This window comes from Sceloporus occidentalis, unplaced genomic scaffold (assembly GCF_023333645.1).
Source record: "Sceloporus occidentalis isolate IW3139 unplaced genomic scaffold, rSceOcc1.0.p SCAF_302, whole genome shotgun sequence".
Taxonomy (NCBI): domain Eukaryota; kingdom Metazoa; phylum Chordata; class Lepidosauria; order Squamata; family Phrynosomatidae; genus Sceloporus; species Sceloporus occidentalis.
The window spans coordinates 324811-352281 of record NW_028317282.1 but is presented as its reverse complement, the minus strand read 5'-3'; the positions used below and the strand labels follow the sequence as shown (position 1 = coordinate 352281).

Genomic DNA, 27471 nt, shown 5'->3' with positions numbered 1-27471 from the left:
TTCACATATTGGAATTTATTTCAAACATGGCTAATTTGCTAGCGTGCTCTGCATCTTTTTATTTGCCCCCCGTTTTCACTACATTAGCCGATCACTTGCACCAAAAATATTTAAAAAAAATATATATATATTTTTTATAATTTATTTTTTTTGGTTAATTATTAATTTCAGACCGAAAATGTTGATAAGTGTTGAAACGCATGAATAGCAGGAATAACCTGTAAATTGTCAGCTCTGCCTAACCTGGTTTGATTGATTGCGAAAGAGGGGAGCGAAGGTCACTTTAATGTCGTTTAAATGGGGGTGGTGGGGGGGGCGATCCGGGGAAAACTTTAGCAAGAAGAGTAAAACTTGACATGAAAGCGTCGTAGGCTTCCCCGCACCTAGAATAGGTAACACGTGGCAGTCAAAGAGTTAATATTTAAATTAAATTTTTTTAAAAAATCAGCCCAACTACTGTTTGTTTATCTTTGGGGTTTTTTGTTTTTTTTTAGAACCATAAAAAAATTTAGTTTTTTTTTTTTTTCTGGATTGTAACTCATTTTGATTCCCCTTCACCTATTATTTATTTATTTATTATTGGGGTTTTTTTTTTAATTATTTTTTATTTATTAAGCGCCAACAAATTCCTCAGCGCCGTACAGTTTAAACGGGGCGGTTAACCCACATAAATATCTGTTAACAAACACAGACCAGTCGGGAGAACCCGGCTTGTGAGCTGCCAGCTAGCCTCACGGCACTTTTACACAAACTTCCCGGCAGGTGGGCTGAAGAGCTTACAATCTAAGGATATGCGTAAAGTGTATATCTTTACACACATATATATATATATTCCCGTTGGAGAGCGTGCGGCGATTGCTATCTTGCATCGTAGCCCTGCGCGGAGTCTGCCGGGCGTGACAGCTGGCATCGGATCAGAGTGATGTCATAAATCCTCACTGAATCTGCTTCTTCTCGTTCAGTTGCAGGCAGAGGACCTGCGGCTCGTAGCCACTTCACCCGCGACTCGAGCTCCTCCCGGGAACAGCCGACAGAGGAGCCCCGGAACCAGTGGGCGAGTACCGCATGTGCCTTACCCAGCGCTGCCTCTCCTCCTCCTCCCAACTCCGGCTCTCGGAATGCGGCAGCCGATGCTAAGGAACCATCGAGAAAGAAGCTAGAATGATGTAAACTTTTTTTTTTTTGACCGATTTTTATTTTAAACCATCTCTAATTTGGTGATTTTTGGCACCTCTCCCCCAAAAAAAAAAAAAAAATGGCCATCGCCAAGGGTCGCTACCTGCTCCTCTTCCTGTGCGTCCAGCTGGTGGTCATGGCGTTGCTGTACCGCGAGGGATACCGAAAGCGCATGGCCTACTTCTTTGGTATTTTTTACAAACCCAACTCGGTGGTGGTTTTTCCTCCCCACAATAACTCGTTTCCCGGAGATGTCTACGCCAACCTGAGTCTGATAGCCAAGCCGGCCGGGCCGGCGGAGGATTTGCCGTACTGCCCGGAGACGTCCCCTTTCATTGGTAAATATGATTTCTTTGCTAATGCCGGAAGCTTCTGTGCTGCCCTGCGCTGTTCTGTCTCCCGTCTTTCTCTGCGTGTCTAAACATGTAACGTACATGTAGGTCACGTCTGATGCGTGTTTCTCCTGCTGTAAAGACTCAAACCTTAATCAGTCGCGTCTTAGATTCAGGAGCCGTATGCCTATCCCATGCATGTTTAATACCCTCCCTGTATTACCCTCTACCACTTCTGCTGGGGAGCTGTTCCACTTATCTACCTCCCTTATAGAAACAGGAGCGACATAGAATCAGTTTTCGCTTGTGTAATACATTAACGCTTCCTGCGTCCTAAACAATTGCATACAGTTCTCCAACCTGGCAACAAATTGCCGTTTAATCTGCCATCCGTCGGAGAAACTACAACCGAGCCTTTGTCTCATTGCGACAGTCCCTGAACCTCGGAAATGTTAAAGGTAAAAGGGAGGTGAAAACATGAGTTGGGAGACGTAGCAAGACCCGCCATTTAGAAGCCCTGGCCCACCATCACCCGACCCACTCCCCGCTCCATATTTATGTAGTTTGGTCTTTTGGTCAATACTTTTAATCCTTTTTTTAATACAATTAAGAGCAGAATATTTTTGGTCATCGATTGCGTAATAAATGTCTTGATACCAAACTTCGCCTCCTAGCAGCGCAGGTGAGTTGGGCTTTACTGAGTGTGAGCGTCGCTTTCTAACCATCAATGAGCCGGGAATCCAAGTCTTCTGCGGGCCGTATACCACAACCCACCCCTGCTGATCAAACCGATATCTACGGCCCACAGAAGACCTGGGGGCCGGCGTGATGGGCTGCTGGTCCCGTAGCTTAGTGGCGCGCGCCTTCAGCATCGGGTGTCATGTAGGTCACGGCGAGCACAGCGAGGTCGTTAAATGCGCGTCCAAATACGAAGCCACAACGGGGGAATTCTGCAGTTAAAAAGGATAATTTCTGGTAACAGTGAGGGTATTAAACATGCATGGGATCGGCAAACGGCTCCCGAATCTAAGACGAGACCGACGACTGATTAAGGTTTGTCAGGGACAGACACGCTGAGTGGGTCGCTGTTTGGAGGTTGACCCGCTTTGTGTTCTGCTTCCTGTAATTCCCCGCAGATCTCCAATCTAATGACGAACCGCCGGCGTCTTGGGCTTTTGTTTCTATGAGCTCGTTGCTAATTCTGATTAATGTTTTAGTTATTATGTTATTTTTGTTCTGTGATCCGATTATGTGATGGAGAGCAGATAATTAGAGCCCACGGGGCCGCCTCTAAACATTACGCTTCACTTCCCGATCAATGCTCCGGAAATATTAAAAAGAAAACGTTTCGCTGGAATAAGCAGAGGAAATTAAATTCAGACAGTGCTTACGTCCAGTCACCCGTCTCTCCCGCTGTAAAGACCTCAGCGTTTAATCAGTCGTTGGTCTCGTCTTAGATTCAGGAGCCGTATGTCTATATCATGCATGTTTAAATCCCCCCACTGTATTACCCCCTACCACTTCTGCTGGGAGGCCATTCCATTTATTTTCTGCAGAAAAATATTGCTAGCTCTTTACAAGTAGAAACATAACAGCTCCTGCCTTATTTCTTAACCTTCAAGCCCAGAAAAGGAGGAGTGAATTACTGAAGTCGCTTGGTGAAAAGAGAAAGGAGGCCTAGCAGCCTCGATCAATGGTCTGACTAGAAAGTTCAGATTCAGGCTGTTGTCTCAGCGTATAGAATGGGGTTCAGGTATAGCGTTATATACATTATATACCCGCCGACCCACCGTCAGTCTGCCGCAGGACACGTAGTCCCCGAAACTGTGGGTTTGTCAGTGTGCCATGAGGTGGGTGTGTGTATGTCTAGTGCCTTGAATAAGGTCGTGGAAAAGGAAGGAGAAGGAAGAGAGTTTTAAGATCTTATCTTACGGAGGGGGGGTGAACTTTAAACGCGGGCGTGAGATCGATCCATTCCTTAATCTTGTTTGAGTCCAGGGGAAGGTGTAATTAACGACATTCTGGGTGGGATACGCAGAGTTTGTTATTCCTCCTATACTGCGGCAGAACTTCCCCGGGACCCCCATTCCCAAGACAGCAACCATAATCTCGGCATGCTTTCTGCGTTGTATATTCAGATAAGATTTAGCAGGCGGACTCCTTACGTGTCGTTGACCATTAGATCAGAACGATATCTTTGTATGATTGCTGCGGAATGTGATGACGCTGTACGAACCAATAATAATATAGCACCAACAGGTTCCACGGAGCTGTACAGTGAGCTTACAATCTAAAGGGAGTTAAGGGTCCTGTCCCACGTAGACAGCGTTAGTTGATCAAATCCCCCACGGCAGATGTGTCCACAAAGCCCTTAAAGGAACTTTCCAGATTGAATTTGTTCCCTTGGTGACGCTCCGTTCTTTGATGTTTTTAGGAGGACCCATCCGGGTCAACCTGCCGGAGAACTTGGCGCTGGAGGACGTTATTCACAAAAATCCCTTCGTGACCAAGGGCGGCCGTTACAGGCCCCCGGACTGCGAGTCCAACCACAAAACCGCGGTCATCATACCTCACCGAAACCGCGAGCAGCACCTTAAGTACCTGTTATACTACCTGCACCCGTTCCTGCAGCGGCAGCAACTCAACTACGGGATCTACATAATCCACCAGGTAAAGATGAGGTGTCGGGCGAGTGCCGGAATCGCTCGGCCTGCTCTGTCACGGATCAGCTGCTTCGCGCTAGGTAGAAAGTCATTGGTGCAAGTTTTTTGGAATTTAGTAAAAAAAAAAAAATTATATATATTTTTTTTAAATTAATTTATTTTTGAGACTCAAACCCATAGGTGACATTTACTCTACGCTTCGTCCAGACGCAGCCGTGGATGGGCTCTGAGTTAATGATCTGGGTATATCGCGTACGTCTCCGTATAACAGCACTGACTGAAATGAAAATATAGTTTAATGTATGTATAATATAGAAAGGAGAAGTTTTTACCTTATTTTGGGCCTCCGGTCACCTGGGCTTTTAATGGCTGACCAGACCTGGCGTTACGTTCTCTTCTCAGGCCGGTAATAGCACGTTTAACCGCGCAAAACTACTAAACGTGGGCTTCAAAGAAGCCATGAAGGACGAGGACTGGGACTGCATGTTCTTCCACGACGTGGACCTTATTCCTGAGGATGATCATAACCTCTATACCTGCGACAAGCACCCCAAACACGCCTCGATCGCCATGGACAAGTTCGGATACAAGTACGTGACAGAAACGGCTCGTGACCTTTTACTCTGAACGACCTCACTCGCATTACCTCGCCCTTAACATGTAAACCTCTTCATGTACACTTGAGTAGAGCGCGCGTGGAAGCCGACTGAAACCTTTTGCGATTGCTGTTGCAGGTTGCCTTACAAGTCCTATTTCGGTGGCGTCTCTGCCCTCACCCCCGAGCAGTACATGAAGATCAACGGATTTCCCAATAACTACTGGGGCTGGGGGGGAGAAGATGACGACATCGCAATCAGGTAATAACACGGCCACACCTCGTCTCCTAATTACACATCCGTCGATGGCTAATGAGTTTGTAACACGACATAGCGTGCGGCGTTCTGATGCCACCGCGCACTCACAAGGTTCCTCAGATCTGTGAAGTCTGCGGCAGCCTCGTACAGATATTTGGAGTATTTGTGTGTTTTCAGGGCGTTTTTTTTCCCCCCAGCGATTAAATCATTCTGTATCGTTCCGTATTCAATGAAACGTATCTCTGTTGAGTTGGATCCCTGACCGGGGTAAGAGTTCGGGGCGCTCTGTACACCGGTCCGGTGTCTGCGGTCTCTCGCTAGGCTTTAACACCCATGTTCTCCTCCCACAGAGTCTCGCTCAGCGGCATGTTAATATCCCGGCCTTCGGTGCGATACGGGCGATATAAAATGATTAAACACGGACTGGACAAGGGGAACGAGCAGAACCCCAGACGGTGAGAAGAACTTTTTTTGTTCTGTTACAAAATGTCCAAACCTGTGCATCGACGTTCCAGATCTAATGCGGCTGTTTCCCGATCACGTGTACAGCTGTCTGTCTGTCAGTGAAACTGTGAATGGTCCCACTGGGCACCTGTAATTCCCAAAGGGGTGTGGCTTTCCATTTCATTCTTTTCCTTAAAATTTCATAACTTCCGCACTAAGGTGACATTGCCCAACATTCCTTAAGATCCCTTATTGCACAGTGGCATAAGGGGATCTATACGAGGAAGTGACCCGGTTTAGATGGTTATGATGTGACGTGTTCGGTAGTGGCGGGATTAACCCTTTTGGCACCGTGGAGGGCTATTGAAGCACCACTTGCACTTGGCAGATGCTTCTGCACCCGCGGCTCGGCAAACAGCACCCTTTTTCTCCAGCCCTGTCGCTCCTCCCGTAGTTTTTACTGCCATCTGGATTGTGTTGCGGCACAAAGTGTCAGGCGGTCTAGGACAGGAACAATAACGGTGACATCCAGCAAGCCCTGCCAAAATGTCTCTAGAGCGACAATAAATCGCACATTAAGCTTTGTTCCTCAACGTCACTCTTTTCTTTCCGTTTTCAACACGTTCTTTGCCAGCGTCTTACAAGCTCCTCGCCCCGCGCTTCCAAGAAATCTCACAGTCAAGTCTTAAGACCTTTAGAAACAGGTTTTTGTAGCCCAAAGCAAAATGCCGAAAGCGGAGCGTTTCCCCGCAACACGGAAGCGTGGTAAAAAAATACCCAGCGCGTAAAGCAAATGTATAGATCAAGATAAAAGAACACGTTTAGTGCTTCGCAGTTTTAAGCGAAAAGAAGGAAAATGAGAGATTTTGCTGTAGCAACCCAACTACAGACTTGTCGGGCATACGGTCTATGGGCCGTGACGTCGATATAATTTGGGGTCTTTACGGGGATTGGGGGCTTCGTGTTACTTTTCTTCTGGCCTGGGCAGCTCACGCCTGCTTCTCGCTTCTTCTAAACCCCCCTGGCAGGGTCACCCGACATTCCAACACGTATTAACTGCGTCCCCCTCCAAAATGCCGTCCGCTCGCAGGCTTTTATTCTACTCCGGGAAAAATGCTGTATTTAGGATTATGAGTTTTACCGTGTGTTTCCAGTTTGTCATAAAATTCCCAACCGCCCCCCCGGGCGCTTTTTTCCGTTAAGGTGGAAAGTCATTTGTCACGTCGCCTGCCAGATATACCTTGTCCAAACCGGATTTTTTTGTCCGCCCAAGTGCTTGTTTAAAGAGAATTTTCTTATTTTTTTTGGATATTTTTTCTGTTTTCAAAAGGTTTTTTTTTGTTTTTTTAGTTTTTTTGCACAATACAATGTTTCTCGACAGCTGCACATTCTATGTATGTAGGTGGTTTGGTCTACTAATGAAGGTCTGGCGGAAAAACATTCACCGTTACTCTCTATAAAATAGCAATCAAGTGGCCGTCCTTTGTGGCGGCCATCGAAGAGTTAATAGCAAAAAATTCTAGAACAAAATGAAAGATTAAGCTCGTTATACTTATTACAGCTCATAATCTCCGTTCCTCAAACACGGGGACCCTTGTTGGAAGCTTTCATACAGTAGCCCGTCTGTTTTTAGTGCCAAGTTATGCCTGTTTTAAGTCGTTGGGTTTTTTTTTTTTTTCCTTTAGGTTTAATCTTTTGGCAAAGACCCGACGGACGTGGAAACAAGACGGCATGAACTCCCTCCAGTATACGCTCGTGTCCAAAGACCTTCACCCCTTGTACACCAACATCACGGCGGACGTGGGCTCAGAGAAAAGCACAAGATTCCGCACGTGAGGTCCAGCTCTCTTCCGGGCCGCCGGCGCCCCCCGCTTCCCGGAAGTCCCGTCTCTTCGATACGAGGAGCAACGGCTCGAGGAACTCGGCAGAAAGCCCCGAAGGTCGTTCCCTGAACTTGCTCCAAAAAAAACAAAGCATTTTCTGTTTCTCTCAACTTTTTTTTTTTTTGTGTGTCGTTGAAAACTGGAAAAACCAAAGATTTCGCACTCGTCACGCTGGGGATTCCACCGCCGATGGGGTTTTTTTTTGTTTTGTTCTTCATCTGTTGTGCCATCAAAAATCTCCTGGTAGCATCTCCCACCCCGGCGCAGAGACTGGATCTTCTCCCTGCGCTGAAGGATTAGAAATGTATTTACCCCACCAACAATAAAAAGACTAGGATTTTTTTTCCTGGGTCTCGAGGGTGCTGTTAATTTTTCAGTGTTTTTTTTTTTTTTCACCTCAAATCCATTGAAGATCCATTATTAGTTTTTATTTTAAGTGCAATTTTTAAAAAATATTTTATCTATGGGGTTTTTACTCTGAAATAAAGTAGTTTTGTGTGTGTGGGGGGGGGGGTTCTTTGGCTTAGGCTGTTTCTTCCAGAAATCCTTGGAATGGACACAGTGGGCTTCAGGTGGACTGAACTCCTCAGACTTGGAGTCTTACTGCGCTAGAAATTATTTCGATGATCTACGTCGTCTTTTTCGAGTTAGCCAATTTTTTTTTTTATTATTTTTTTGTGTCTTCGATCTCCTAGGCAACATCATTTTTCAGATTTTTTTTTTTTCTTTTTTTTTTTCCTGTTAATTATCATATCAAATGAGAAGAATTGCACAGTTTCTTTTTTTGTGGGGGAGGGGGGGGGGAACTGTTAACTGAATGCAAAAGGACAAAAAAAAAAACAGTATTAACATTTCATCCGAAGTGCCTTTTAATGCCAACGTGATGCATGGGACGCTAGGATTCTTAAACTGCCGTCGCTGGTCACCGATTGTGAAGATCGCATATTCTGAATGATATTCCTCCTTATATTCAGCTGTGTCGATCCTTTACTTTTTCTCAAATAAAAAATCCTCTTATAAATGAATGTATCAGGAGTGCAAGTTTCTCTTATCTCTGTAGTGGGATAGTCTGTAAATAATTGCTTTAATTATACAAAAATAATAAAAAATAAGAGAAAATTGGTGGATATATGCCATTGCTTCCATTATGTGTAAAAAAAAAAAAAAAAAATTAAAAATAAGAGAAAAAATGGCGGATATATTCCATTAGTTCCAATATTTAAAAAAAAAAAAAAAAAAAAACCCCTTGTCCTGCCTGTGCGAAGCCAGATCACATTTTCATGTTTTTGATACAATTAATATATTAATATATATATACAAATAATACACAAAAAAAGCTATTTCTTAATATCCCATAATTATTAAATCATCGATAGGTGCAAAATATTCAGCATGAAAAGTTTTTTTTTTTTTTTTAAATAGTCAAACTAGCAACGGATATTTTTTCTTGCATGAAAGTTTGGCACTCTTGCCGCCGCGGTCTAATCTAGAGAGCCTGACGCGTTTTACGCCCACAGGGCGATATGCACTACTAGTATAATAGATGCCGACTTCCCCAAAGTAGACTGACACAGAGCAATCGCGAGTGACATTCTTACTTGGGGATATGAGAGCCGGGTAAGCTGGGCTCGGCTTTCCAGGAAGGAAGAAGCGAGGAGCCACCTATAGTTGCCTCCCCCTTCACTGCCCCATGTACCTAAGAACCCTGGTATTCAAAAGTCTGGCTGGGCTCGTCAAGCTTGCCCGTGGTCCGCCTCGGCCGCAGCTCTTGATACCAGACCCTAGATCTACAACCGGCTCTTGGACCTCTAATGCCTAGGGGTCTAACGTGTCCACGGTGGGACCCATGAGTTCGTCATCGGAGTTATAACAACATGGAAAGGATGCAGCTATTCCTGTCATTCCTTCCAAACCGTTCCAGAACGGATCTTAACTCTGAGTGACGGGTTAATTACGAGGGCAGGTGTAGCCGACCTTTTTGGCACCCAAAAAAGGGTTAATTAGCACCAGTCTACCCAGAAACAATCTGATTGATTGAGGGTTGGCTTGTAACTGTAACTGGTTTGTCGCGTTCCATGTGCAGTTGACCCAGAACGTCCTTCACCTACAAGTATACGGCTTGGAATCCGTCCAAAATAAATCCACAAATTTTGGGTAAAATAAATGCCAAATCGGATTTATTTATTCATTTATTTATTTAAAAGTTTAGGCAGAGGATTTCATTAATGAAAAGGATAGTAAAGCCAGTCATTTGTTGTCCCATACACAATGAAACTATTCCGTCGGGATGGGGTGTGGGAGGGGCTAAGCTGTTTATTTTATTTTTTAATTTTTTTTAACGGTGCCTGTGAGGTTCAAACTTGTACGTATTTCACACAAACTGTATCGCAGTCCGCCTTTGTTGGTTGCGATGTTTTGTGTTAAATTGGAAAGCGTAGTTAGTTTGTTTCAGCTTTTTTGGAAAGCTGGTTGAGGGTCCGTTTAATTAACCCATGGCTGGAAAACAAAAAAGGCCTGCGACCCTTATTAATCATAAGAGGGGCACTGGGTGGGGGAGGAGCGGTGCTGACCCCTTGTGGGCTCAGAGAGCTTTACGTGGCCCAGTGAGAAGAATGGAGTAAGTATGTCCTAAAAGTGACACCGTAGCGCCGGTGCAGCCAGGCTATGCCTTTAATAATTCTTCCACGTGGTTATCACGCGTTTGAGATGCAAACATTTTAAACCTCTTATAACATTTATGATGTGATTTTTTTTTTTTTTTCTCCCCGTGTTTTTGAAATATATGACGTAGGATACCGGCAGATGACGATTTCGAACTCCCTGCACCCTGTGTTATTTATTATCCTGCTCCCCGGGGGGGACATGTGTCTCCCAGCAAACATTAATTAGCAATATCCACCCGCCCTGTTAACGAGCCGCAATTACAGGCTGCACGTAATAATTATATTCCGTAATTTGTTACAGACTAATGATTATGATATGAAGAGCCCCGCCGGCCATCGCGAAACGCGTCTGCCCAGCGAATAAACCTTAGTAGCAAATCCAAAATAATACATTGGAAAACATTGTTTTTTGGCTGCTTTATTCGCTGCCCTGTTGAACAAACATATACATGGTGGGCAGATCGGCCCCCATCTAGCCGCTGCTTTAACAAGGGTAGCGAGAGTTTATTCCTCCTCCTCTTTAGAGTGGTTGGAAGGGCCGCCGCGGGCCGAGATTCTGTTTCCAACGCAGCCATCACTTAGTGTCTTACAACTCATTCCTGATCTGTCCCCCCGACGCGGAGAACAGCTGCCCGTTGTCTGAAGGCTTTTCCGTCCATATTGTTTAAAGTGTATAAATAACGCGATTCCCCTTTCGGAGTTTTCATTGAGCTTCGGACGCCGGCGGGATCCGCGGAAACTGACAGGAGTCATTTATCTTTTGCTCCAACTCCCAGTATACAGAGTAGATTAAGAGATTGTTCCCCAACCTTCCCAACTGCATCTATACCAAGGGCCGGAAAGTCTAAGTTTTGCATGAATTTTACTTTACTGGGGGGAGGTAGATAAGTGGAACAGTCTCCCAACAGAAGTGGTAGAGGGTAACACAGTGAGGGTATTAAACATGCATGGGATAGACATACGGCTCCTGAATCTAAGACGAGACCAACGACTTATTAAGGTTTGAGTCTTTACAGCAGGGGAAACCGGAGACTAGACGGGGGCCGGATGAGGGCCGATCTGCTTTTTCATCACGCATTTTACTTCCTGCTGCACCTTACAGCGACTTCCTGCTCACAGAGCTCTCTCGCTATATAAAAAAGAATTATAACAATTAAAAATGGAAAATAGAACTCGAGACACAAGAGTGACTTTCGGTGTCTTTTTGCACTGTGATACATGACCGCACCACTAGGTGGCGATAAAGTGCTTCTAGATTTCTAATAGAATTTATATATTGCCTTTTTTCCCCCCAGAATTATATTAAAATAATCATACCTGGGAGTCTCAGGGTTTTTGCCCCAACCTAAAGATTCAGGGGCAGATTCTCAGGGTCACACCGTCGAACAACCCAACCCAAGAACAAAATGATTCTTTTAAACTCAGAATTTAAAGGAAAAGGTTTGGTTCGGTGAAGAAGATTCCTCCTGCTGTTTTTATTAAAATTCTTCAACTCTTAAGTGTCCCTGTTTTTAGGGGACAGTCCCTCTCTCCTCCCCTGATGCCCCTCTTTACTCCCTTAATGCCCCTCTTTCTCCCCCCTGATACCCCTCTTTTCTAGGAGGTCTGAATGTTTGCTGAGTATGAGGGTATCACAGGGTTCTACAGCCCTTAAAACCCTGATAATGTGTATAACAATAATAATAAACATTAAAATAACAGCAACAAAATAATAAAGATGTTTTTAACTTTTCCGAAGGCACAGGTTGCGTATGAAGAAGAAGAGGTTTTGACGGCTCCTGAATTGTAACCTGTAATTATAAACAGCCGCCGTCGCCTGATTATTAATGAGGAGCTAATAGCGGCGCCTGCACTTCCCGTATTTCCTGTTCCTCGGCACCTGTTCTCCGCCGCTATCCGCAGGGGGTGACAGCGGAGGGGCTGTTTGATGCCGAAGGCGGCGGGGGTAATAAAAACGAATCAACCCTCTAAAGCGTAGATTCTATCGAATAAATAAATCGTAGTATTTCAAATGGCCAAAGAGGGGCATTTTTGTTATAGGGGTGTGGTTGGAGGCGGAGTTGGGGCGGGGCTGAGTATGTAACTGGGAGAGAGTGATACATTGTGTCAAAAAGATAAGATTAATTATAATCTATTAATGATAAGATCGACCTCCTAACCCTGCCATGGTCATGTCCACCATATTGGATTCGGCCAAAGTATTGTTGGGGGCAAAGGTGACAAAGATCTTGAGATAAAAACTAATAATAAAAAAAAAAAATATATAGTTTTTTAAAAAAAAATATATATATGTTGGAATTTTTTACAGAATATTGTTGAATCATTTTTGAAATTTTCCTAGAAAAAAAAAAAGGCTTTGGAGCTCCTCGCGGCCCGGCACATTCCTTTAATATCAGGGTTAAAAGATCCCTTTTAGGCTTTTCATGAATACTTTAGTTTTTTTGCCTCTCGTAGAAGAGAAAAATGTTATTTCCGCCCAATTTTCATGCGCTTCGAAGCTGAATACATATAAATGAAACTTTATGCAAATACCAGACTTTTCTAATCAAATAGAAGCGGGGTCCCGGTGTCTGCGGGAACGCGGATGACTTTTATCGCCTCCAAATCCGTATATTTCATCTGGATGAATGCACGCTAATAATGTTATCCGTCGTGAAGTTAATCGAGAGTCTGAGAAGGACTTCTCATATCAGCAGCGAGACAGCATCTGCCTTGGAGACATAATTACAGTCCCCGGCGCAATAAAAGACTGGGGGGCACACGGGGGTCTTAACGACGCGGGTTCTGCGTAATGCCGCGACATTCTATAGAGTGTTGGTTATCAGCTTCCAATGCCATAGGAATCCTCAAAGTGTATCACGTATAATAAAGGGTTAAAAACTAAAAAAAATTGGGGAGGGGGTATTTTTTTTTTTTTGGATTATTTTTTTTTTGAATTTTTCTGTAATACTAATTGAAATTTGTTCATTAGTTTTGGAAAATGAATTTAAAAAAAATTGTAAAAAAAAAATTTTGTAATGGATTTTTCTCTTGCACTACTCTGTTTTTGGTTTTCCACTTTTTTTTGTGAACGGAATATATAACTTAGCAGGTACCTGCGGACCAAGAGCTTACGATCTAGTAAGCGACGAGAGCGAATCCAGTAGATTGTTAGTTGGTCATTGGCTGAAGAGGCCGACAGACCTGCCGAAGTTCCAAGAGGTCCTCTCGGTGCCTTCTTCAGGATGAAGACCAGAAGATGGGACTCGGAGGTGGGAAATGTTATATTCTATGTGACTTTTCACAAACTTTTAAAATCTTTTTATTTGGTATAAATAAAAACTGTTTATATATATGTATATAATGAAGTGTTTCTTGAAACATTTATAAGTCTTGGAGTTATAGGCAAAGGTTTAGATGTTTATTTCAAAGACCCTGCCTGACTCGAGGAACCCTTCCACCTCCTGACAAGAAATATCAGAAGCTTGAGTGTTTGCTTTAGAGGAAAAACTTTAACGGATCAGACGCCCGAAACCCATTTCCCGTAAAAAGGCCGGCTTGGTCTTGACAGTCAAACGTAGGCTTTGGAAAGAATCCTTGAGGAGGACGTTTCTATGGAAACCAATTCTACTGGAAGGGTGCCACCGGTTCGGAACATCTTTGTCGAGGAGCTGGAAGCTTTGATTTTAGCTTTTTCGTTTGCACTTAAGGTCCGGAATTTTTTTTTCCCAGGTGTTCTCATTCATATTCATGAGAACTGGCGGAAAATAGATGAATCAAACGCAGAGCACCCTGGGCACGTTCTTCAGCTTCCTTCAGAAGGAAATCCTAATGAGCGTATTTCACATTTATTCCAACTTTTCTTATAGTGCTCGGGCGCCAAAGGCCCTTTTTCCCATTTACCATGGAACGCCCGGCTTTCATTTTTAATTTATTACGTACTAAATGAAAAGTGAACGGGCATCTTCTGGAGGTGATGACCACAAATGATCATCTCTATTCCACTGGCCGAGAATCATCTATTTTGGTCTTATATAAAAGCCAAACATTGTGTTTGTTATCAAACAGGCAATAGTATAGAAACGTAGACTCTGCTGGCAGATCGGCCCCATTCGGCCCCCGTCTAGTCGCCCGTTTCTCCTGCTTTAAAGACTCAAACCTTAATCAGTCGTTGGTCTCGTCTTAGATTCAGGAGCCGTATCTCTATCCCATGCGTGTTTAATTTGAGTTTAAATGAGGAATGAAATATTCTGTTTTTGGATACATTTTATTTTTCATACGTTCTCAAAAGAAAATCTTTATCAAACCCCCCCAGCTGCTCAGAGAAAGAAGAAATTTAGTTTGATTTCTCTTGTGATTTTTAGGAACATAACAAAAGAGATGATTCCTGCATGAAAAGCGAATATACAAATAAATAAGAGAAGATAACGATAAGTTATTTCTACATCTGTTGGAGTCTTGGAAACACCCGTACGGCGTCCTTCATCAATCTTCACCAACGCATGAATTGTCCAAAGGAGTGAGAGCAGAGAATGGATTTTTACTCCAAACTTAGCTCCTTCTTTCATTCCCGCTCTCGTCGATCCTTGGCTCCATGTGGTTAGCTGTGTGCCTCCTATACGTACAGTGTGAAGGAGACAGCATGCAAGAGAAGGTCCATGAGAAACACAAGAAGATGGCCAAAGGGCAATTCTTTTGGAGCTATACTGGCCTACCAAATTAATATATTTTTTCCTTAAAAAAACCCACAAAAGTAGATATTCAGGTAAGTGTCTGCCCAGTTAATTGGAATTCCGACCTCCGTGAGTGTCACCAACCTAAACCTAGGAGAAGGAAGATTATCATCCGAATATTTCTATGTTGTTCTTCAGATATCTCCTACATTCTAAAATAACCATAAAAAAAGATATAAAGTTACAGAAACTTTTGGGGACCTCAAAGGATCCATTCCAATCCGAAGAAGAGACCTCTGATGTCCCAAAAGTTTACATCTTCTCTGCTGACCCAATAACTAAAGACTCCATATTCTAGAATTACCCAGTGAGGTCATTGTATTTGCATCCAACTATTGTTTTGGGGGTTTTTTTTATTGAGTTTTTGCCAGTTAGTTAAGTTAGTTACAGACTGATGGGGTTAATCCAGAAAAAGTAATTCAAAGGTATTTTTCTTAACCCCTTAATGACAAAACCCATACATGTACGGGCTCAAAATGCATTGTTTTCAATGGGTTTAGGGACCGCCCATTGTCCTTAAGGGGTTAACATCACTTCGCTAATTAGGATCTCTGTTCCTGTTATCTTCTCTTCGACGAGAGCACCAGAAATGAACGAGGATGCCTGGATTCTTCTGTGTGAAAAGAGAAACGATTGTCCCATTTATGTCATCTTTACGAACGTCTTCACTAACAATGCTTCCTTCTTGCTCATGGAATGTAGTGATAGCAGATGATATTGGGGGCATTTAAGCACAAAGCAGACCCCTGTAAGGGTAAAACAGAAGGACAAGCTGTTTCTTCATGTATATGTAAAAGGAAACATCAAGTGGCTGATCCATTTTAAGAAATATAATCCCTTTTCCCTTATCTTTTACGAGAATTCTAAACTTGAATGTCATAACTTATGATAAAAAAAGATAAGAAATATAACAAAATTGCATTTATCTAATAAACCAAAAAGAAATTGAACCTTTTGAGGGGTACATAAAATAATAGCACCCACTGATTGCACTTCCTAAGTCCAACCACTAGAGGGAGCTAAGTGGTTGCCGTCCAAACCTTGCTTGTTTTACGTCAACGTGTTCCAGGCTACCATGGCTTTAGACGTTCTTAACGAACTTCCGAAAACATAAACATGAACGCTATGAACAAGACCCTCCCTGAGAACACCTGACACCCTTTAATTTATTCACAGCGAAATGTTCTGGCTGAACGTTACAGAGGACCGCATGTCGTAAACGGACAAAATAACTGGTGTTTAATTGGCAATTAGCCGTGGCGAACAGACGTGGTCGATGACAGATCTCGATATTATGTTAGAGGTTAGAACGAAGAGTAAAGAGGGGCGACGGAGCTTCGGTTGCTCTTAGTTACAGAATGCTACCTGAGGTACCAAGTTGCTGGTTGGACTGAAGAAGGGCAAAGAGATGGCTCCAGTTGGGACCGCAGCTTTGAAGTCATCCAAGTAGTCTATATTTTTGGGTCTTTGAGGAATCTGACCAACGTTGACTTTGTAATCCATTGCTGCGTTCTCCAGACAAACCCTCGACGAGTCCCGGTCACATTGGCCACTTACTAAGCTGTCCTGACCGTGTACAGAACCGAGTATATTAATCCAATGTTTGAGTATTGTTTCACGTACGCTCGGTTGGTGGCATCATCTCATCCCATCATGATGCCAACTGGTATGTAAATAGAAGATCACCCTCTGGCTGGGGTAGATTACTCCAGATATTGTAAATGAATTGGGGGTTAGGGTCAAAGGGCAATGGGGGGGCTTCAGTAATTGTTCTGTATGCCTTTCACGTAGTAGGAGTGCGTGTCGGAAGCCCCCTCAATGTTCTCTGGTATCTTCTACATCTGGTAATACATTTTATCAGTCGAATAATATGTATAAGAAATGGGTTAAAATTTTTTAAAACTTAATGAATTGTTACAGGAATCCTTAAGTAGCTTTATCTAGCGATTAAAAACATGTTTTTCTATAGAAAGTCTAAATAGTAGCGAATGCGCTCAATCGCCGGATAGGCAGATCAGCCTCGGACAGAAGGAAGACAGTGTGAAGCCTAAAAAAATAAGAATATTAAAAAAAAAAAAAATCAAAACTGGGATTCGAGCCCAAAATATGTTCTTTGATTGTTTTGGGGATTTTTTCGGTCTGTTCTTTTTTTTTGTTTGACTTTCATTTTTTTTCTGTTTGAGCCGACAGAGACTCTCGCGCGCTTTAGGCTTTATCTTTGTGGTTTTATCCTCTGAGTCCGTCTCCTGATTTACACAAATTATTCCCCCCCCCCACACCTCCTGTCTCGCTACGTCCCTTTCCAATTTTCGCCCTCTCTCCGGTAAACACCAGCGGTCAGCGGTGTAAACTGTAATAGCTAAAATACGTTTTAAAAAAAAATAATAATTCTGTTTCTCCCCCTGGAATATAATGGGGAGGAAAAATTACCTTTTATATTATGCAACCTGCCTGTGGCTACGCATCATTTTTAGTTCTTAGGCAACGAGAGGGTAATTTTCCCCATAATCTGAGCCGTAATCGGCGCTATGATCCGGATTTATTTCAAATGGTGATCATTTTTTTGTTTAGTATTAACGTGTGATTACCAAGAGAAAAGTCTAGAATTTAATGGTGACCTCATAGGATGCGCGACAGAGAGACGTCTGTGGCTTCAGGGAACCCCCGTAAGGTTTCAGGGATGAGATAGAAAGAAAATTTAAAACACGAGGCAGGAAAGGTAAAAAAAAAATAATGAAAAAATGGATAAAGTAAATGGAAATATCAGAAAATTCTACAATAATTTATTCTGAACAAGAACAAATTTTTCTAAATTCATTAATTCGTGCAAATGCCCGAAAACGAGAAGGGGGGCCACAATGAAATAAATGAAAAACAAAGAAGAAAGAAAAAGGAGCTGCAGAGAAGGAGAAGCGGAGCTGCGGAGAAGGAGAAGCGGAGCTGCGGAGAAGCGGAGCTGCGGAGAACGAGAAGCGGAGCTGTCGGAGAAGGAGAAGCGGGGCTGCGGAGAAGGAGAAGCGGAGCTGTCGGAGAAGGAGAAGCAGAGCTGCGGAGAAGGAGAAGCGGAGCTGCGGAGAAGCGGGGCTGTGGAGAACGAGAAGCGGAGCTGTCGGAGAAGGAGAAGAGGGGCTGCGGAGAAGGAGAAGCGGAGCTGCGGAGAAGAAGAAGCGGGGCTGCGGAGAAGAAGAAGCGGAGCTGCGGAAAAGGAGAAGCGGAGCTGCGGAGAAGGAGAAGCGGGGCTGCGGAGAAGAAGAAGCGGAGCTGCGGAAAAGGAGAAGCGGGGCTGCTGAGAAGGAGAAGCAGAGCTGCGGAGAAGGAGAAGCGGAGCTGCAGAGAAGGAGAAATGGCAGGGAGATCTTAGAGGCTTTCGTTGCAGAGGAAAATGGCGGAACTTGGCCAACACCAACAATACTCAATACAATATCTTAATAAATAAACTTTAAATTGACCTGAAAATGTTTTTTTTATATAGTAGGTAGAATAATAAAACATTGTTTTGGCTAATTTGTTATATTTCTGTATAATTGTTAACTTTACTCTCTGTCGTGTTGGGGAAAATCTCTCTTTGTTATAAATTCTTGTTTTTTAAGACTGAAAGAAGAGACTGAGAAGCGCCGCGTTCCGGAATGGTTTCTCCTGAAGGGTAATTTAATCCTCCGTCAGGTTCTTGTGCAGTAACACAGGAGCTCGGCTCGGACGCCGGATAAGGCGCCTGGAGATCCAAGGTCGTCATAACTTGGCCAGCTTCCAGATGGAGTCACTTCGGTTTCTGTTGAGTGCAACAGACTTTGGCTTAACCGAATTGTTGGAGGACAAAGTGAAAGTCTTCTCCTACGCAAAAGATTCGATGGAAAAATTCTTATTAAAAAAAAAGCTAATTTAATTTCATCAAAGACGCATGGAAACAGATCAATACTTTCCTGACATTTCTCCTATACGCGATGGTACGCAGTTCGAGTCTGCAGAAGGTGTTTGATCGCAGAGGATAGAGTATCGGTTTTATGTTAATGGGAAGATCTACCACATGTCTTGGCCCAAAATTGGGGGAATCTGTATATTTTTTCCCCAGAAAATCCTCCTTACTTGGAAGTTCTTCTTAAAAGATGTTTGTCTTTATTTCTACCTACGTTACAATGTTACTATGTATGGCCACCATCAGAAATCTTGGGGTACAAAGCTTAAGACCATGCTGCTTTCAATGCCCACCTCATGCTGGAAATGGGACCACCAGGTCCTAAAGCTCTTAGGGGGCCACCTTAATGATATACCCGACATGATTTTGTATCATTAACTACAATAGGGCAAACATATTTAACGTGATAGCCCTGCTCCAATACTGAACTTGCCCCAAGCTTGTCTGAAGTCAGTGATGAGCTCATAACCTTTTATTTTTAAAAATATGCATTTTCAATAATTCCACTTTTTCCCGTGTATCATCCCTTAGACATTCTGTCCTTCCAAACCTCCTGTAACATTCAGATTATAGAAACATTGGGATAACTAATTTTTTTAACCCCGGGTTCCCAATCAAATTTAGGCAGAAACTCTTTTGATAAGACTCAAGTATGAACTCACCGGCAGTTGCGTTGTTTTCGGGATTTGTTACTTTGTTGACAGTTGAGGATCTTTGGGTTTCTCGAGAGTGGTGGGAAGTCGCTGTCGAGATGATTAACACGTAAAATGGGGCATTGAGTTGCAGTTGGTGAATACCCAACCAGTGTCTTTTCATTCAACCCAAAAGGGTTGAACTCCAGGAAGGACCTTCACTTGTCCATCACCCTTACCCACCTTGACTTCTTGTCAATCGAAGATATCGTGGACCACTGCTTGCCACGTAGACTTCAGATGTGCCATGGTCTGTGGAATGTTGGCTAATACTTAAGACTTGGTGGTGAAAGTTGCCCCGGAGTTGTGTCCAGTAGGGTAGATTTCACCCAACAATTGGTTCCTGATGAAGTTTCTTCTTTCAGAAAATTGTTCATAAGTTTCTCTGCATCTTAGGTGCAGCTCCTTCCTTAATGGACAGGCGGGACCAGAGTCCTCTTCCACTAATGCACTATAAATCATCCATGAAATCTAATTTTTTAGGATTAATTAAGCAATTATTCATGTTTTCATCCATCACTGGACATTTGTGGCCGCGCATGGTAAAAGAAGGAGCAAATTAATAGACTTTATACCTAAGACGCATTAAATATTAAAATATTCCTAATAAAATTATATCAGCGTAACAGCGAGAAAAAGAGAAAGTCTATTTGTCTTTGTCTGAACGCCACTAGAGTTTCTGTTTTTTGCCTCTAACTCAACGCTTAGTGTCGCTTAATGAGTTATTAAAACGCTTCAACGGATCGGACCCACATGACCCCCCCCCAAAATAAAATAAATTAACTTAATTAACATACATAGGTGAGCGGGTAATACTACTTGCTCTTTAGACTTCAATGCTCGACCAGTTTTGATCAATCAGGGATCTCTGTGGGGGAAATGGGTGATGTAGAGGTGTGCTACTTGTGTTTTATTTGTGGCCCTTGTGGCCCTTTTTACTTGGTGGTTTTGCATATTCCGTGAACTATGGTGGGTCATATGTATAGCCGAAAGGCATCGAACCTGGCGATACCTGAGCCTTCTTGGGATATGGAGGAATCCAGCTGATGGAACGGTCTGGGCCTTCTGCTCTATCTCATTGAACGTAGGATGGACCATACCACTTACGGGGGAACATACGGTTTAGGCTGCTTGATCTGCTCTTTAGGAGGGTTATCCTTCTCTTGGGGATCAGCCCTCTGTCAGTTTGTTCTGCTGTGTGATCTGGATGCATTTCCCCTGTGTTGATGAGTACACAGATGCCAGTAATTGTTAATTAATTCAATGATTACCGTCTCTCTTCCTCCCAGTGCTGAAGGTCTCTGGAGAGGTTCTGCTGGGCCGTTCGCTTCTTTCACGAGTACAGTCTCTGAGCTGGAGTTAACCTCTTCCTTCTCGGCCCGCGGTCTCTTGCGTATTATATGGATTTCGCCGGAGCGTTTGTGAATTGATGTGCATGAAAAGAAACAGGAAAAATAATCATGTAATTGTTGCTTGTCGGAAGTAGTCACTGGTGGCCAAGTGAGAAATTAAATCGCTAATGGATGGCCCATGTGAAATGTCACGCATTCCAGCTTCTCCTGGAGATTTAAGAAACAATGAATCCAAATGTTTGGTGAAGACGTCAATGTAGTTAACAAAACTGTTGGGACAGTTGAACCATGTGTATAGGGAGCTGTCCGTTCCACTATTGTTAGCCTTCGATATGTACAGGGTCCGTTGTCCCAACATTGAACACACAGGACAATGTTTTTTTTCCACTAGGTACAACAGGCTGTATCCCCAAGGGTAGTACCTTCAGGCCAAAGAGTGCTGGTAAAGCCAAGTGGCCCCATTGGCCCCCCAGTAACACACATACACACTGGCACAGATACACTCTTACACTTACACAAACTTACACACTCATGCTAACACACATTATCATACTGTCAGGAACCAATATTTCGCTGCCTGAACCATGGCTTTTTTAATACCTGTGGTGTTTACATCTGCAACCACTAGTGGCCACCCTCCACCCTCTGGAGCACTCAGAACTCAGGTGTGCCTTGTTACCTGGGTTGAGCACTAGTCTACATCCAGCTGGGCCTTATTACCTGGATTACCCTGCCTTTATGAACCTGCCCTGCCCTTTTTAACACTGGTAACAGGCTTGTTGGATTTCTCAGGTGATGTAGCAGGTGTAGGTGAATGGTCTTCATGAGAGTGATTGGAGTTGGAGTCCCAGATTTGCATTAATGATTTGCACAGTTCAAGCAAGCATTCTCCTATCATTTTGATGACTGAAAGTAACCCCGCTGACTCCTTGTAATGGCCTTTGTATTCTGTCAGGACTCGGGTGATCAGGTCGGGTAGGAGCCCATGCGCAGGGGATACTTGGGGTTCAGTATGTAACCCACGGTGCATGATTATGCAAACAAAGACACCACAAACAGAAATCCAGGTAATGCAGTGTATTTCATGTATATAACAGGGCCAGCAAATAAGGGTAATATAGTCTAAGCAAGTAACCGGACGTATGGCAAAATAAAATACAGGTAATAAGTCTTTTGGCAGGGAGCCCGCTTGGAAGGGCGCAACAGACAGAGAGCCCGCTTGGAAGGGCGCAACAGACAGAGAGCCCGCTTGGAAGGGCACGAAAGGCACACAGCCCGCTTGGAAGGGCACGACAGACAGAGAGCCCGCTTGGAAGGGCACGACAGACAGAGAGCCCGCTTGGAAGGGCACGAAAGGCACACAGCCCGCTTGGAAGGGTACGAAAGGCACACAGCCCGCTTGGAAGGGTACGAAAGGCACACAGCCCGCTTGGAAGGGTACGAAAGGCACACAGCCCGCTTGGAAGGGTACGAAAGGCACACAGCCCGCTTGGAAGGACACAAAGCAGGGAGTCCACTTGGAAGGACACAATAGCAGGGAGTCCACTTGGAAGGACACAATAGCAGGGAGTCCACTTGGAAGGACACAATAGCAGGGAGTCCACTTGGAAGGACACAATAGCAGGGAGTCCACTTGGAAGGACACAATAGCAGGGACCCAGGAACAGTACAGGCGCAGAGCCACAGCAGGAAGGTCCATAGACTTCAATACAAAGGCCCTGACTAAAGGGCAGGGCAGGTTCATAAAGGCAGGGTAATCCAGGTAATAAGGCCCAGCTGGATGTAGACTAGTGCTCAACCCAGGTAACAAGGCACACCTGAGTTCTGAGTGCTCCAGAGGGTGGAGGGTGGCCACTAGTGGTTGCAGATGTAAACACCACAGGTATTAAAAAAGCCATGGTTCAGGCAGCGAAATATTGGTTCCTGACACATACACTCATGCTGACACACTCTCTCTTGCACATTTACACATACATATTCATGCTAATGCACACACTTATGCAGACACGCTCTTACACTTATACACATGTTCACACACATACTTACACATACACAGTCTTGCTCACACACACACTAACACATACATGCTCCCACACTTCTACATACACACACATGCTTACACACACTTATACATACACTACCCTTCTAACATACATACATACATAGTTAATCCTCCTAGCTGTCAAATTGTGCCCATGGGGTGTAGATTCTACTGCCCAGTTTGAATTTACCCACCAGTTTGGGTCACAACACTTTGTGGGGGTAAATCCAGCTCTCATGTTGGCCTGACCCGTGTTCCTGTCAATAAGTTCCAGTCCTGAGAAACGTCACCCATCTCTTGTGTCGATGCTGGAGAACCCGGGATTAAAGTAATATTTTCATTGTTATACGAGACACAAACTCACCAAATCCCAAATCTGATTAGTTTTTCTAAACTATTTCTAAGAATGCAGCGACCTTAATCCTCCCATATAATATGTCTTCTCTTCATTATGATAACCAAATGATTATCAACATTTCACATGTCTGGCGCATCTTAACGGGTTTTAATGAACATTGGCGTATAAAAACGCAAGGTTCAAAAAAACGTTTATTCTGTACCAAAAACACTTTTTTTTTTTATAGAAGAAAACAGAAAGAGGGATCTGTTTTCTTTTTTTTTTGCACATAAAAATAAATATTTCTCAAACATATAGTAATTTATTTAGATTTTTAAATAATTTTATTTATTATTTTATATACGATGTGGATTGGAATTTAAATGAGGGTTTAACTAATCAAGAATAATTAACATGGATGACATGCTTCTCATTAGAACAATGTACGTGGCCCATTTGTAAGAGGCTGCATGGATAGCATATAAAGACCAGGAGTAAATTTACTTTACTGAGGAGGTGGTAGATACGTGGAATGGCCTCCCAGCAGTAATGCCAGAGGCTAATACAGCTAGGGAATTTAAACATGCATGGGATAGCTATACGGCTCCTGAATCTAAGATGAGACCAACGACCGTGTTCCGTTCCTGGAATGCGTGTTCTGGTATTACGTGCACGCCCCCCCCCTCTCTCCTGCTGGTATAATGTCAGATTCCCTGTGATAGTCCGTAGAACAAGGATCCGCCGTGAGCTCCCCCCGAGCACCCTCATGTTTTATTCCTCCTGACAACGGTAAGAAGGGGAAAAAAAATCTCTTTGATGCTTCTTAGAATTCAACATCTCGGCAGAAACAGAACAAAAGAAAACAGAAGACGTGCGAGCCGATGGTTTTATTTACTTCGGTTTACAAAAGAGGGTTAATTCCATTCAGTAAAATGTCATTTCTGATTTCAAAAGCTAAAACGTTTTAGATGTACCTTAAAGCGATAGATAGATAGATAGATAGATAGATAGATAGATAGATAGATAGATAGATAGATAGATAGATAGATATTCAACACACACACTTTCACATACACATTCATGCTCACATACAGTTATACATACATACTTTCTCAGACACTTTCACATACACATTCATGCTCACATACAGTTATACATACATACTTACTCAGACACTTTCATATACACATTCATGCTCAAACACACTCTTACACATACATCCTCACACTTTCACATATACATACATTCTCACACACACTTATACATACATACCCACACATTTTCACAAACACATTCATGCTCACACACACACTTATACAAATACATTCATGCTCACACACACACTTACACGTTTATGCTTACATGCACATGCTTGCACATACATGCTCATACACATACATTCATGCTCAAACACATTCACATTCATGCTCACCCACACTTATCTGTAGATAGACAGATACATAGATAGATAGAGAGACGAATACAACGTGTCTTAAAGAGGAACTCACACCAATAGGTCTCCTTTTCACAAGCCATTTTGTTATTGCTAACCAAGAGATCATTCCACGCACACACCCCCCCCCCCCGTGCCATGCGTCTCGTCTCTTTTCTTACAAAGGTTTCATTAAACAATATTCATTTATTCCGCAACACGGAGACACGGGAAATGCTCCGAAAGATGGCTTTGGTTGCTAAGCAACCAGTCCTACAAAGGACCAACCATATTATTACCATCGGGTTCTGGACACCTCTCAGAGTCACTTAGCTGGCCGCGCAGGCTCTCCACTTTGACTGCACTTTAGGCTTTTACATCTCGGCTGTCATCCGTGGTCTTAATTTCAACCGATTGAGACAGGGCTCGGGGAAGAAATTATCTCGTGCGTTCTTCGACACGTCTGTCCGCCCTGACAGAGCGGAATATTCCCCTTTCAGTATTCTAAATTCTAAAATTAAAATGTTTAAAAAAATGAAATAATTGTTTTTGTCCATTAGGAGTATTAAGACGTTGTCCCTCTAGATCTTAGAAGCTATGGAATCCATATCTTATTTTCTCGAGATTAAAATGGTAAAGAAGCAAATATTTATTGTACTTGATCCTCGGAGGAGACAGGATCAACAATATCCACAATATAGCGGATTTTATATATTAGGGAATAAACTGTAACAAAAAACTTTGTGAAGCCCCAGGAAGCCAAGAGAGATGCCTTCAAGACCGGCTGGTGTTTTCCCCTTTTGGAATCAAGTAGTTTTTATCTTCACTGGGTGGAATTAACATGTACTTATCATGATAATGTAAATGGAATTGTCTCCCAGCAGAGGTGGTAGAGGGTAATACAGTGAGGGTATTAAACATGCGTGGGATGGACATACGGCTCCTGAATCTAAGACGAGACCAACGACTGATTAAGGTTTGAGTCTTTACAGCAGGAGAAACGGGCGACTAGACGGGGGCCGGATGGGTCTTATCTGATGGCAGATTCTATGTTTAGACCACTTCTGCTTGGAACCTGTTCCACTTATCTACTACCCTCTCAAAAATGTTGATAATTTGACGATACATCTGGTAAAGGAATCAGAAATAATAAGATAATCAGGTTCCCATTTCTGTTCTAGACCGCCGCGGTCTCAGAAGGCCTTAGAGAGACGCTCTCTGCATGATCTTCACTTGGAACGTCTCGAGATAATTCAGCCAATGTATTCGCAGCCGCGTATTCCGGGGCGAGGAGGCGGCTGCCACCGACCTCCCGATTGCTTTGCCGTCGGCCAATTCAGACAATTCAGACAGGCTGTCGGCCGTTCCGTGTTTTCATTTCGTAATCATTTGTGGACGATGAATAGGGAGCCGCCGAGATGAGAGTCCTTGAGTCGGGGAAACGGAGAACTGCAATCAGAACGTCTATTATCGCAGGTTGTTAGGGTAGCGTTAATATTTTGTAGGAGTGCAACTCCTATGAGGCTCAGCCGGTTATTGTTTTGGTGGCTGAGTGTCATGCGGTGACCTCCTGGAGATCTCCAGTTTATTCTGTTTATTGGGTTTTTACTGTGTTTTTTGGAAAACGTGCAGTTCCACAAATTGCCACTGGGGGCATCTCAATCATCAGTTTATGCATGAAGACTGGATCATTTCTGTGTTCCCTTTATGTTTTAATTTAGAGGGTGGTAGATAAGTGGAACAGCCTCCCAATCTAAGACGAGACCAAGGACCGGTTAGGCAGGTAAAACGGGCCGAATGGGGCCGATCTGACGGCACGTTCTATGCTTCTAGATACTTTGGGTAAATATTTGGTGTTATTCAGTAGTTTCGGCCACGGCTGGGAGGCGGATTTGGAGCCATTGCTGTATATCTTTGCTTCTCTGTCCCTGGACCAAGTGACGCTCGCTACCGCTCCATCTCAGCCAACGGACTCGTTGCCCAATCCTCGGTTCGCGTCACGCAAACTTCTCCGTTACCTTTGAGAGTCAAATAATGGCTATCAATCATTAGCAGCCGCTGTCCCCAGCCGCGCAGGCACTCTGTGCAAATCACAAAAGGCCCATCAATCATTAGCAATTAGCGCACCGGGGTTTTCCGACAGAGAACAAGAAGATCCAGCAATCCTTCCTGCCTCGGAGTGATTAGTTTGCTGCAAAATTCACGTGATGGGGGTGGGCGGGGGGGGCGTGCTCGATTTGGGCAGAATTGGGGATTTTCCATTTAAATCAGCGTTCCTATGAAAAATAAACCACAAATTCAAAAAAAATTAAAATCCAGATGGCTTAGCATGATGTGAATTGGAGTGCATGGAAGCAAACCAGCATTAACCCTTCACAGTGAGGAATAGGAGTGAGGAATACGGTGCCTTTGTGCTAAAAATCAAAGAAATTATAACTTTTTCTATGATGCCTGGTTATCGTATGAATATCAATTAACCCATTCAGTGCCAGATGACTGGACACAGCCCTGCGCAGCCCCCCTGACGCTTGTCTATGTCTATCCCATGCATGCTTAAATCCCCTCCCTGTATTACCCTCTACCACTTCTGCTGGGTGGCCGTTCCCCTTATTTACTACCCCTCAGTTAAAGTTATACATCGTCACATTCCATCTAACCCTCTACTTTTACATTTGGTCCTGGTTTTAGTATCCAGCAAGGATTGGAATTGCCTGTAGCTAATGAAATGAATGAAAAGAAAACCCCGTTAGGACGCTCATGATGGATTTAACCCTTTGCGCCCCGCCTCCGTCTCTTTAAACAGTTACGGCTGTTACCGGACGCGGCATGCGGGATTTCCCAACTGAACGTCCTGCGTCTCCAGCGTCCGTTTCTGATCCTCGTGGGTTCAGATGCTGAGACCCGCGGAGATTTCGATGTGGGCTGGAGTGCGGTTACAGGGGGCGAGAACCACAAGTACCCCCAGCAAGGGTATTGA

At 43.6% G+C, this 27471-nt stretch overlaps 1 protein-coding gene across 1 annotated transcript; it reads left to right on the top strand.

Moving 5' to 3' along the window:
- The first annotated feature begins 1255 nt into the window (after positions 1 to 1255).
- LOC149275021 (beta-1,4-galactosyltransferase 3-like) lies at positions 1256 to 27471 on the top strand. Its single transcript, XM_089504970.1, has 8 exons — positions 1256 to 1514; positions 3943 to 4178; positions 4574 to 4761; positions 4906 to 5028; positions 5376 to 5480; positions 7155 to 7301; positions 18391 to 18544; positions 27298 to 27471. The coding sequence occupies exons 1-8, from the start codon at positions 1256 to 1258 to the stop codon at positions 27469 to 27471; spliced, it is 1386 nt and encodes a 461-aa protein (XP_089361096.1).

Bases quoted from the DNA above. Each gene is read 5' to 3' on its own strand.
- LOC149275021 (XM_089504970.1), top strand. From the start codon at position 1,256: ATGGCCATCGCCAAGGGTCGCTACCTGCTCCTCTTCCTGTGCGTCCAG. The intron at 1,515-3,942 runs GTAAATATGATT...TGATGTTTTTAG, and splicing joins GGAGACGTCCCCTTTCATTG to GAGGACCCATCCGGGTCAAC. The intron at 18,545-27,297 runs GTGAAAGTCTTC...CTCTTTAAACAG, and splicing joins CCGAATTGTTGGAGGACAAA to TTACGGCTGTTACCGGACGC.